Raw genomic sequence first — 12134 nt, forward strand, 5'->3', positions numbered from 1 at the left:
CGGGAGCATTTGGACGGACTGATGAAGGACTGGAGGACAAAAGGTGCAGGATGTGCTGCAGTTTGACAGTCGAGCAGATAGGGGGCGCTCAAACATTCATGGCTTGTTCCTCTGACATTCTTCAAAGAGATTCACCGTGTTTAATCTGTAGCAAAGTACTGCCAAGATTTCAGCGTTTATGGCTAAAGATATGTAAAGTGTGTGAAATGCATCACTTCAAGTGTAACAGCAGCGGACAGAGAAGAGGTCGACGTGGAGGTCGACCACATGAGAATGAAGCACAGCTGTGCAGAAGGTCAAAGCCTGTCTTTGGATCACAGAGCTTTGGCAGCAACACTCACTCCAGCTGAATAATACATAAAGTTTGTTGGGTTTGCTTGTTTTCCAGACCAGCAGCTCCCCATTCAGGAGCAGTTGGCCTGCGAGGCGGGCCGTGAGCGCGGCTGAGCCGGGCTGTGATTGGCTGACGAGTGGCCCGCCAGCTTCTTCCCCTGCTCCTCCTTCATGAACAGCTCCACCATGAGGATCTTCTCCTTGTGCATCTGCAGGCTGATATCTTTGGGGATGTCGGGGATGAGCCAGTCCACGAAGTCACTCATCAGCATGACAACGTTCTGCACAACGACACAACACAGTCATCAGCACCACAACGTTCTGCACAACGACACAACACAGTCATCAGCACCACAACGTTCTGCACAACGACACAACACAGTCATCAGCACCACAACGTTCTGCACAACGACACAACACAGTCATCAGCACCACAACGTTCTGCACAACAGCAAAACACAACTTCATCATCAGCAACACAACGTTCTGCACAACACAACGTCAGAACTCTTTTTCTTCTTCACTTCAATTTATATTAGCCATGAAAGATATTCACCACTGTCGTCTGCTAATACTGTATCCACACACACACACACACACACACACACACACACACACACACACACACACACACACACACACACACACACACACACACACACACACACACACACACACACACACACACACACACACACACACACACACACACACACACACACACACACACACACACACACACACACACACACACACACACACACACACACACGTCTGAGACTGTAGTCGGAACTAGTTAATGTGAAGTTAAACCACATTTTAGAAAGACAATGGTTTATTGTGGATTAACTTAAACCAAATCAGTTTAGTCCTGGTTTTATTTAAGCCCTGAATGCAAAACAGTCTTCGTCTGCTGACTCTATTCAACAGACGAAGACTCAGCAGGCGTGCAGGGGGGTTGGCTTAACAAGTCTGCGTCATGACAAAAACATCTGAAATTTGTTTCAAACCTGAAAGACAATCACGAAGGCGAGGCGCGCGGCTAAAATAGCCCAGAATTCCTTGGACAGTGTGTATGGAGTGTTTGACCAGGGCGGCTCTCTGTAGTCCTTATATCTGAAGACAGGAAGCATCAACATTATACTCATTGAGACCAAAGATCCCGTCTGACACTGGATCAGATCCTGAGTGAGGAGCCAGGACTTTCACCTGCACACGTCCACGTGGTAGCCCAGGTGGAAGGTGTCCTTCGGCCCTGTGTCTGGCTGGAAGTGGCTGACGTTGAAGTAGGACAGCGTGTGGTTGATGAAGCCATGCATGGTGCCGTCGGGGCTGTAGGAGTACTGGTAAACCAGTCGGGGGATGAAGTCCGAGGTGAAGGCGATAACGAAGGCCTGTGTGGAGAAGAGCTCCTCAGTGTCTCTAACACTGAAACACACCAACATACCTTAAAAGCACAGAATCTGAGTCGAGATGTGCGACACGTCTTGGTAGGATGGCTCAGATTATCCTGAGCTTCAGGGAGATTTGCAGGTTGAGTTTTTCCACATTTCTACACTCAGAGACTGAGATCCTGCAGTCTGAAAAGAAACCAGACTCACGTTGACGATGACGGCCACCTTGCTGAGGCCTCTGAGGAGGTTGTACCAGATCCCTGCAGACACAGAGCTGGACGTTAAACACTGAGTGGCTGCAGAAAGCTCCTGGCTGGACACGCCTCCTCCAGGTTCACCTGTTTGGACACGCCTCCTCCAGGTTGACCTGGTTGGATACGCCTCCTCCAGGTTGACCTGTTTAGACATGCCTCCTCCAGGTTCACCTGTTTGGACATGCCTCTTCCAGGTTGACCTGGCGGGATACGCCTCCTACAGGGTGACCTGGCTGGACACGCCTCCTCCAAGTTGACCTGGCTGGACACGCCTCCTCCAGGTTTACCTGGCGGGATACGCCTCCTCCAGGTTCACCTGGCTGGACACGCCTCCTCCAGGTTCACCTGGCTGGATACGCCTCCTCCAGGTTGACCTGGCGGGATACGCCTCCTCCAGGTTGACCTGGCTAGACACGCCTCCTCCAGGTTCACCTGGCTGGATACGCCTCCTCCAGGTTGACCTGGCGGGATACGCCTCCTCCAGGTTTACCTGGTGGGATACGCCTCCTCCAGGTTGACCTGGCTAGACACGCCTCCTCCAGGTTTACCTGGTGGTATACGCCTCCTCCAGGTTCACCTGGCTGGATACGCCTCCTCCAGGTTGACCTGGCGGGATACGCCTCCTCCAGGTTGACCTGGCTAGACACGCCTCCTCCAGGTTTACCTGGTGGGATACGCCTCCTCCAGGTTGACCTGGCTAGACACGCCTCCTCCAGGTTTACCTGGTGGGATACGCCTCCTCCAGGTTCACCTGGCTGGATACGCCTCCTCCAGGTTGACCTGGCTAGACACGCCTCCTCCAGGTTTACCTGGTGGGATACGCCTCCTCCAGGTTGACCTGGCGGGATACGCCTCCTCCAGGTTGACCTGGCTAGACACGCCTCCTCCAGGTTTACCTGGTGGGATACGCCTCCTCCAGGTTCACCTGGCTGGATACGCCTCCCCCAGGTTGACCTGGCGGGATACGCCTCCTCCAGGTTGACCTGGCTGGACACGCCTCCTCCAGGTTGACCTGGTGGGATACGCCTCCTCCAGGCTTCACCTGGCTGGATACGCCTACACCTCTTCCAGGTTCACCTGGCTGGACACACCTCCTCCAGGTTCACCCACTCTATCGGACATCGCTCCCCCTCACTTCACCACAACATGCCAACAACGTGGCTTCCTCCAGGGTGGAGGATTGTGTGGCGTGTTTGCAGTTCGTACCGATGTCCTTGGCTTTGGCGGCGACGGGCCGACGCAGCTCCATCACAAACTTCTTGGCATCAAGGCGAATCTCGATGATGTTGTTGAGAAGAGCAAAGAGAGGAGCCAGAGGGAACGAGGCCACGAAGATAGTCACCATCCCGAACTGGATAACTGGAGGACCCAAGAGAGAAACCGACATGACAGCTTAGGACTGACAGTGCAGAACCTATTGTATGTGTGAGAGGACCCGTTGCTGTGAGTGTGAGAGGACCTGCTGTGTGTGTGTGAGGACCCTACACTGCAGTGAGAGGACCTGACACTGCTGTGTGAGAGGACCTGGTGCTGTGTGAGAAGACCCAACGCTGCTGTGTGTTAGAGGATCGGACTCTGCCGTGTGAGAGGACCCGACACTTGTGTGTGTGTGAGATGACATGATGATGGTGCAGCAGGACTCTGATTGGAAAACATGCTGACGTACAGCAGACATATCCTTGCTCTCACTGGAGTGACAGTTCCTTGCATGGCTGCAGCCTCCATTGGCGCATGAATGTGCATGTGAATGGGGGAATGTGATTAATGATGTGAAGCACCTTGGGGCTGCTCATGCGGAAGAAAAGCTCAATATAAGTGAAGTCCAGTTACCATATTAGTTACTTGTTCTCTGAAGCTCTATAGAACAGCCTCATTCCTGCAGCTCGCAGACTGGAAGCAGCGTCACTTTGAAACTTGGGCTCAGAGGGCTCAGGGAGCTCTGGGCGCTCGGGGTGCTCTGGGAGCTCGGGGGCTCGGTTCATGTCATGGCTGTGTAATAATGAAGTCATTCAGCTGTTTCTCCGTCGGCTCACTGCTGCTGGTGTCCATAATCAAACAAATTGATTGGTAGAGCGGCAACATGTCTCTTCGAAATGCTGACTGAAAAAATACTAAATCAATACAACCAATAAGATGCTGATGTGTTGTGGTGCAGAAAGCACAGAGTGAGGTTTAAACATGGCGGAGGTGAGGGTCATAGTACATGTCCTCCACAGGAGACCTTCATCTGCTCTTCTTCATTTAACTCAAACAAATGGCGAGGAGTTGCTAGTTCGTGAACCGTAGTCTGGTCAGGATTTATACTTTATGACTGACAGTCTGAGGCTTTTAGTGAACTGAAGGTCTCCCAATGGTAATTCAATTACATCTTTCCATCGGAGGATGTTGTGCTGGTGACATTTAAAATGGAAGCAACAGGGAGCTGTAATGCACAGAACACAATGACTTCAGTGTTCAGAGTCAGTACTCGTCTCTGTTTTCACCTCCACCTCACCACACGCTGTGACTGCCGTGACGTCCGGACCAGAACAGCGGAGCTGGAAAACAAAGCAGGACTCACTCATCTCCATGTACTCGGGGCTGAGGCCCACACATGGATTCAGGAATTGGTCTTTCTCGTGGCGCTGCAGTGTTCTGCTCCACTCCTTCTCTTGCTTCATGTCTAAGTCTGAGTTTCTCTTCCGGCACAGGTTCTTCAGTTTTCTGTAAATGCCAACAGAACAGAACAGAAACTATATTCAGCCTGATGGGACTGTGTGTGTGTGTGTGTGTGTGTGTGTGTGTGTGTGTGTGTGTGTGTGTGTGTGTGTGTGTGTGTTAGTGTTTTAAACCAGAGGGCCAAAACAAGCCTAGGACCTGGTAAAGTGTCAAGCTCACAAATAAAACATTCCCTTTCAATACAAACAGCTGTTTCTGAGTTTATTCACTGAGGATCACAACGTGACACAGCAGACCTGATCTCTTCACCAGCGATGCCAAGCTAACACCCTGCTAGTGAAAGAAAGAAAAACATGCCACAATTACCATGTATTTTTCTTTTTTCACTTCAGGTTTTGTGCACAGATCAAATGTGGCTCCTGAACTGAAATCTGCTACAAACTATTTCTGCTGAGGCCTGTACTACAAAGCTGGATTTTCTCTTATCGAGATAACTTCAAGGATTAACTCTGGGTTTTCCGTACTACGACGCTCTCTCACTTCTCACCAGGATAAATCACCTGGTAACTGACACTGAAAGTCTAACCTGCTCCGGAGCAGGTTATGTTCTAGATAAGAGGTCAGAGCTCCGCCTCCTGACCAATCGGATCTCTTGGAAAATGACCCGCCCATTCTTAAATGATGGTGATTGGTGGGCAGGTTCAGCGCTGAGCTGCAGCGGAGCGGAGATGAGTGTAATTTAAAGCGATCTTTTTGACATAATAAAATAAATCCTGGTCACTGAGGCTTTGAAGGATGTTTTTGTTCTTGACTTGTTCCAAGTCTGTTTATCTATAATAATGAGGTTAATGATCACACCTGACAGAACTGCAGAAACATGACTTTATGGAACAGAACTACTCGTGTCGTCATGGTGATGAATTAATATTCCAACATAAAACACAAGAGAAACTCAGCTTCAAAACTGGATGGAAAATATAAACTAAAAGAAAAGCAGTGAGGAAGTTCAGCCCGACACGTTTCTGCTGTAATAAAGTGAAATTAATTGATCAGCAGAGTTGCTGTCTGTTCATATCACTGATAAATTAATATTGCATAATCTCACTAAGTCCCACATTAACAAGTCAGGAATGTTCTGGCTTTGGCTGCAGCAGCACAGTGGCTTTAAGTCTGATGGATGTGTTTCAATTCTTCAAAATCTCAGAGAATAACTGCTCCTTCAGTAATCTGTAAACTGCGCTGCAGGATTTCTCAGTGTGTGCGATTGGTCAGACGCTGCAAACTCCGCCCCTTTCACATCAACGCGCACACATAGGTCTGGGTTGAACCAGAGAGTTGATAACCTGCTTGGTAGTAACGGTGATCAGGATCGCACATCTGCATAACATATCCAGGAAACAAAGAGATCCTGGATATGTTGATCACGGATCGTAGTACAGGCCTCTGGTGTGATAAGTACCTCCACCTTCAGCCAGGCGGAGCAGCAGCGAGTATCAACCCGTCTGAACAGACGGAGGAGACACTGAACGAGACAAACCCAGAGAGATTTGACTGTCTGAGTCAGAGCTGTTGGTTCACACACCGGGTCTCCTTCAGGGACATTTCAACGCTAAATACATAAATAAACAACCACACAAGACCCAGCTTTGACTTTGCTTTGAGCTTCACTTCATTGGAAGATGAAATGTATTTCCTCCACATTGATCAAGATGACTCTTCCTCTTGATCAATGTATTTTCTTCCATGTTGATGAGTTGAATAAAGCTGTAAGCAGGAGTGTCAAACTGGTTTCAGCCCAGAGGCCATGCATGTTAATGCTATCCATAATGATACCCTGCACAAAACAACCACTCCTGGAGGAATGAATGCACACAAGTATGAAAACAACATGAAGAAGTCTACATGCATTCACTGATCTTTTCAGAAATCATCATCAGGGTTAAAGAAAGCTGAGTGAACTTCCACCCATGATGACATCTTTAGCCAGGCCTCAGTGAAATGTTAAACAAGCATCTGCTGCATTTACAGCATGCAACTGAGTTTCCTGGTCTTCCTTTTGCCTCCACAGAATCTGAGCAGGCTGACGCTGCTGTCACTGCCACAGGACCAACCCGGGTCCTCAGCTCCAGGGCGATGTCACGTCCAACTCTAATTAAATCACCAGAAATCAGGAAAACAAACTACTTTCATTAAAAATGTCTCTTTCCTTAATTCATTAAAAGTTGAAGGGCGGGTTTTGGTCCGCCTGCCATACCTCTGACATACAGTCGTTAGCTACAAATCTTGTCCAATCTTTTCTACCAGTTAATGCTGAATTCATGTTTAAATTTGACTTGTACATGAAACGCAGTACAACTGGGAAATCCTGTGATCAGAAAGCCCCGGGACAGTGTTGATTCAAGAAATTTGTCAGGATGAAGAATCATAACTCCTGAGAACCAGGCTGTCTGTCTGTCTGTCTGTCTGTCTGTCTGTCTGTCTGTCTGTCTGTCTGTCTGTCTGTCTGTCTGTCTGTCTGTCTGTCTGTCTGTCTGTCTGTGTGTGTGTGTGTGTGTGTGTGTGTGTGTGTGTGTGTGTGTGTGTGTGTGTGTGTGTGTGTGTGTGTGTTCTGCTCTGTACTCACGGTATTCCGATCTCAAACAGGTTGTTCTGGATGAGCTGCTTGCCCAGCATGGTGATGCACAGCTGAATGCACAGCTCCATGAGGCAGCCTGCATGGGCACACTGAGGAGACACACACCAACAGCCAGAGGTCAGAGGTCAGTGTGGGAACAACTGCAATGGTGCAAAGCTACTGCAAAGAAAGGTGCAATCATACAACCAACAACTGATCAAAAAGATAAAGGAAGGCGGTACAAACTCAGAGGGATTATTACAAAAAAACTTAACGATTGGGGTGTGGTGTATACATGAATGCACACACACACGCACGCACGCACGCACGCACGCACGCAGTTGTCCTGAGGCCTGTACTACAACTCTGGGTTTTCTGTTGTCGAGGTAACTCCAGAATTAACTCTGGGTTTCCGCACTACGACACTCCTTCACTTCTTACCGGGATAAATCACCATGGTAACTGACTCTGAATGTCTAACCTGCTCCGGAGCAGGATATGTTCTGGATAAGATCACAGTGAGTGTAAAGCTCCTCCTGACCAATCAGATCTCTTGGAAAATGACCTGCTCATTCTGAAATGATGGTTATTCAGCGCTGAGCTGCAGTGGAGAGGAGATTAGAAAGTATTTAGAACAATCTTTTTGACATAATAAATAAATCCTGGTCACTGAGGCTTTGAAGGATGTTTTGTTCTTGACTTGATCCAACTCTGTTTCGCTGCACGCTAGTTGATCTGTAATAATGACCTAAATAATAATGCTCACGCTGACAGAACTGCAGAAACATGAATTTATGGAACACAGAACTACTCCTGTCGTCACGGTGATGAATTAATATTCCAACAGGAAACACAGTCACACAGAGGAAACTCAGCCTCAAAACAACCTGATGTAAAATGTAAACTAAAAGAAGAGCAGTGAGGAAGCTCTGCCTGAAACGCTTCTGCTGTAAAAAAGTGAAACTGTGTGATCACAATGCCGTCCGTTTTTTTTGTCCCATGAATTAATCTGGTATAATCTCACCAAGTTACGCATTAATAACTAGTCAGGAATGTTCTAGCTTTGGCTACAGCAGCAGTGTTTGTTTTAGCCTTGTGGATGTGTTTGAATTCTTCATAATCTCAGAGAATAACTGCTCCTGATTGGTCAGACGCTGCAAGCTCCGCCCCTTTCATGTGAACGCACTGATCCTGAAGAGAAAACTGGGTTGAACTAGTGAGTTGATAACCTGCTTCGTGTTAATGCTGATCAGGATCCAGAATGTCTGGGTGAGTTAATCCAGGTAACAGAGATATCCTGGTGTTTATCCCGGGTCGTAGTCCCCTGGTTCCACACACAAAACAACAAAATCTGCATCGATTCTAATTCTATACTTAATCTAATATCTTTAACACAGCAAGTAAAAAAAAAATCCCTGAAATTAGAGCCGTGTCACCCTCCTGCATGTGAGCTTGGTTTATATCCTGTGTGTGTGTTTTGTGTGTTTAGAGGGAGATGCAGTTGATCAGCGAAGAGACGTACCTCCTCCATCCTGTACGATCCCACCACATACAGGTAATTCCCCGGTCTGCCAACCAGTCTGCAAACAGCAACAGCGGATTGAGCTCCAGCACAGGGTGAAACAGGACCTTGTGTGTGTGTGTATGTGTGTGTGTGTGTGTGTGTGTGTGTGTGTGTGTGTGTGTGTGTGTGTGTGTGTGTGTGTGTGTGTGTGTGTGTGTGTGTGTGTGTGTGTGTGTGTGTGTGTGTGTGTGAGGGCTGACATACTTGCCCCTGAAGAAAGCCAAGTACACAATGGGTGTGAAAGCATTGACAAATTTCAGGATGAAGTTCTTGAAGATGAGGCGTTCCTCAAAGCTCTTGTCGGTCTTTGGAACCTCTGAAAGGGAGACGACATTTACAGTGTTATTCACTGTGTTATTCAGTGTTATTCAGTGTAATTAACAGTGTTATTCAGTGTAATTCAAAGTGTTATTCACAGTGTTATTCAGTGTAATTCATAGTGTTGTTCAGTGTAATTCCCAGTGTTATTCAGTGTAATTCAAAGTGTATTCACAGTGTTGTTCAGTGTAATTCACAGTGTTATTCAGTGTAATTCAAAGTGTATTCACAGTGTTATTCACTGTTATTCACAGTGTTAGTCATAGTATTATTCAGTGTTATTCACTGTGTTATTCATAGTGTTATTCAGTGTTATTCACTGTGTGATTCATAGTGTTATTCAGTGTAATTCACTGTGTTATTCAGTGTAATTCAAAGTGTTATTCATAGTGTTGTTCAGTGTAATTCACAGTGTTATTCAGTGTAATTCAAAGTGTTATTCACAGTGTTGTTCAGTGTAATTCACAGTGTTATTCAGTGTAATTTAAAGTGTATTCACAGTGTTATTCACTGTTATTCACAGTGTTATTCATAGTGTTATTCAGTGTTATTCACTGTGTTATTCATAGTGTTATTCATCGTTATTCACTGTGTTATTCAGTGTTATTCATAGTGTTATTCAGTGTTATTCACTGTGTTATTCACTGTGTTATTCATAGTGTTATTCAGTGTTATTCACTGTGTTATTCAGTGTTTTTCATCGTTATTCACTGTGTTATTCAGTGTAATTCACAGTGTTATTCAGTGTAATTCAAAGTGTTATTCACAGTGTTATTCACTGTGTTATTCATAGTGTTGTTCAGTGTAATTCACAGTGTTATTCAGTGTAATTCAAAGTATATTCACAGTGTTGTTCAGTGTAATTCACAGTGTTATTCAGTGTAATTCAAAGTGTATTCACAGTGTTATTCACTGTTATTCACAGTGTTATTCATAGTGTTATTCATAGTATTATTCAGTGTTATTCACTGTGTTATTCATAGTGTTATTCAGTGTTATTCATAGTGTTATTCAGTGTAATTCACAGTGTTATTCAGTGTAATTCAAAGTGTTATTCATAGTGTTGTTCAGTGTAATTCACAGTGTTATTCAGTGTAATTCAAAGTGTATTCACAGTGTTATTCACTGTTATTCACAGTGTTATTCATAGTATTATTCAGTGTTATTCACTGTGCTATTCAGTGTAATTCAAAGTGTATTCACAGTGTTATTCACTGTTATTCAGTGTTATTCAGTGTTATTCATAGTGTTATTCATAGTATTATTCAGTGTTATTCATAGTGTTATTCATCGTTATTCACTGTGTTATTCACTGTTATTCAGTGTTATTCAGTGTTATTCATAGTGTTATTCATAGTATTATTCAGTGTTATTCATAGTGTTATTCAGTGTTATTCACTGTGTCATTCATAGTGTTATTCAGTGTTATTCACTGTGTTATTCATAGTGTTATTCAGTGTTATTCACTGTGTCATTCATAGTGTTATTCAGTGTTATTCACTGTGTCATTCATAGTGTTATTCATCGTTATTCACTGTGTTATTCATAGTGTTATTCAGTGTTATTCACTGTGTTATTCAGTGTTATTCATCGTTATTCACTGTGTTATTCAGTGTTATTCATCGTTATTCACTGTGCTATTCAGTGTTTTTAACAGTGTTACATGCAGCTCTGTCTGTGTCGACACACCGACCCAGTGGAGAGTCTGACCTAGTGTGGTGAGCCAGCGGGCGACGAGGCCATAGATTTCGTCTAAAATGATGATGATGATGAGGTTGATGATGGCCGCGGTGGTTTTGACGGTGGCTCGGATGTTGGAAGGCGCTGCCTGGTAGGCGCTTATGTGCAGCGCTGCCTTGATGCTGATGCGGTACAGGATGACCCCGAACACAATGGCGAAAGTCACGGCGATCTGAAGGGAAAGAGAGACAAGGTCTGGGTCCTGCTTGGAGTGAGATGCATTCTTTTTCAGACCCTTTAAAACTTTATACTATGAAATAAGCCCTGCTGCCTGTCTGAACACAGTTTGTCCCGAGACACCAGTGAGCTCCAGAGGTCACCTTCATCTCAATTTTCTTATTTAAATTTTATTTTCTATATAGAATCCGATCACAAAGGCAGTTGTTTATGTTTGGGATGATTCTTTTAGAAGGTGGTATTTCAAACTGAGCAAACTGATATTATATACGATCTACAGAGGATGCAGTCTCTGCTGCTCTCCACTCGGCCCTGGCCCACCTGGAACAACCTAACACATACGCCTGGATGCTCTTCATAGACTTCAGCTCCGCCTTCAACACAATAATCCCCGATAAACTGGTCCACAAACTCAGGGATCTTGGACTAAACACCTCACTCTGCACATGGATTATGGACTTTCTTACCTGCAGGCCACAGAACGTCAGGTTAGGAAGACACACATCCTCCACCATCATCCTGAACACTGGTGTGCCACAGGGCTGTGTGCTCAGTCCAGCCCTGTTCACCCTCTTTACTCAGGACTGCTCCACCATCTACCCCTCAAACACTATAATGAAGTTTGCTGATGACACCACAATAGTTGGACTCATCAGTGACAACGAGGAGGCTCACTACAGAGAGGAGGTACATCACCTAACTCAATGGTGTTCAGAGAACAAACTGCTCCTGAACACCACCAAAACCAAGGAGGTCATTGTGGACTTCAGGAGGACCAGGAAGACAACCCCCAGTCCACTGCACATAAACGGTGAGAGAGTGGAGGTGGTGGACAACATCAGATTCCTGGGACTCCACATCACCAAGGACCTCTCCTGGACCACCAACACCTCCCACCTGCTGAAGAAGGCACAGCAAAGGCTCTCCTTCCTCAGGAAGCTGAAGCGGGCTGGTCTCTCCCCTCAGCTCCTTGTGAACTTCTACAGGAGCACTGTGGAGAGCACCCTCTGTCAAGGCATCACTGTGTGGTACGTCAGCTGCACCGCAAAGAACTGGAAGGACATGGCTCGGGTTGTGAAGAC

The 12134-nt window shown here is 46.0% G+C and overlaps 1 protein-coding gene across 1 annotated transcript in view; it reads right to left on the bottom strand.

Annotated features, from left to right (window-relative positions):
• Positions 1–255: 255 nt before the first annotated feature.
• The window catches only part of ano1a (anoctamin 1, calcium activated chloride channel a), a 51711-nt gene continuing 39832 nt past the window's right edge, over positions 256–12134 (bottom strand). The window contains exons 16-25 of the mRNA XM_080493576.1: positions 10846–11047; positions 9022–9133; positions 8776–8833; positions 7263–7363; positions 4542–4684; positions 3188–3340; positions 1935–1987; positions 1543–1727; positions 1344–1449; positions 256–614 (exon numbers count right to left, since the gene is read on the bottom strand). Of these exons, the coding sequence (XP_080349702.1) occupies positions 405–614; positions 1344–1449; positions 1543–1727; positions 1935–1987; positions 3188–3340; positions 4542–4684; positions 7263–7363; positions 8776–8833; positions 9022–9133; positions 10846–11047 (1323 nt within the window). The 3' untranslated portion in view covers positions 256–404. The remainder of the gene's footprint in view (positions 615–1343; positions 1450–1542; positions 1728–1934; positions 1988–3187; positions 3341–4541; positions 4685–7262; positions 7364–8775; positions 8834–9021; positions 9134–10845; positions 11048–12134) is intronic.

Source organism: Lipophrys pholis (genome assembly GCF_963383615.2).
Source record: "Lipophrys pholis genome assembly, chromosome: 2".
Taxonomy (NCBI): domain Eukaryota; kingdom Metazoa; phylum Chordata; class Actinopteri; order Blenniiformes; family Blenniidae; genus Lipophrys; species Lipophrys pholis.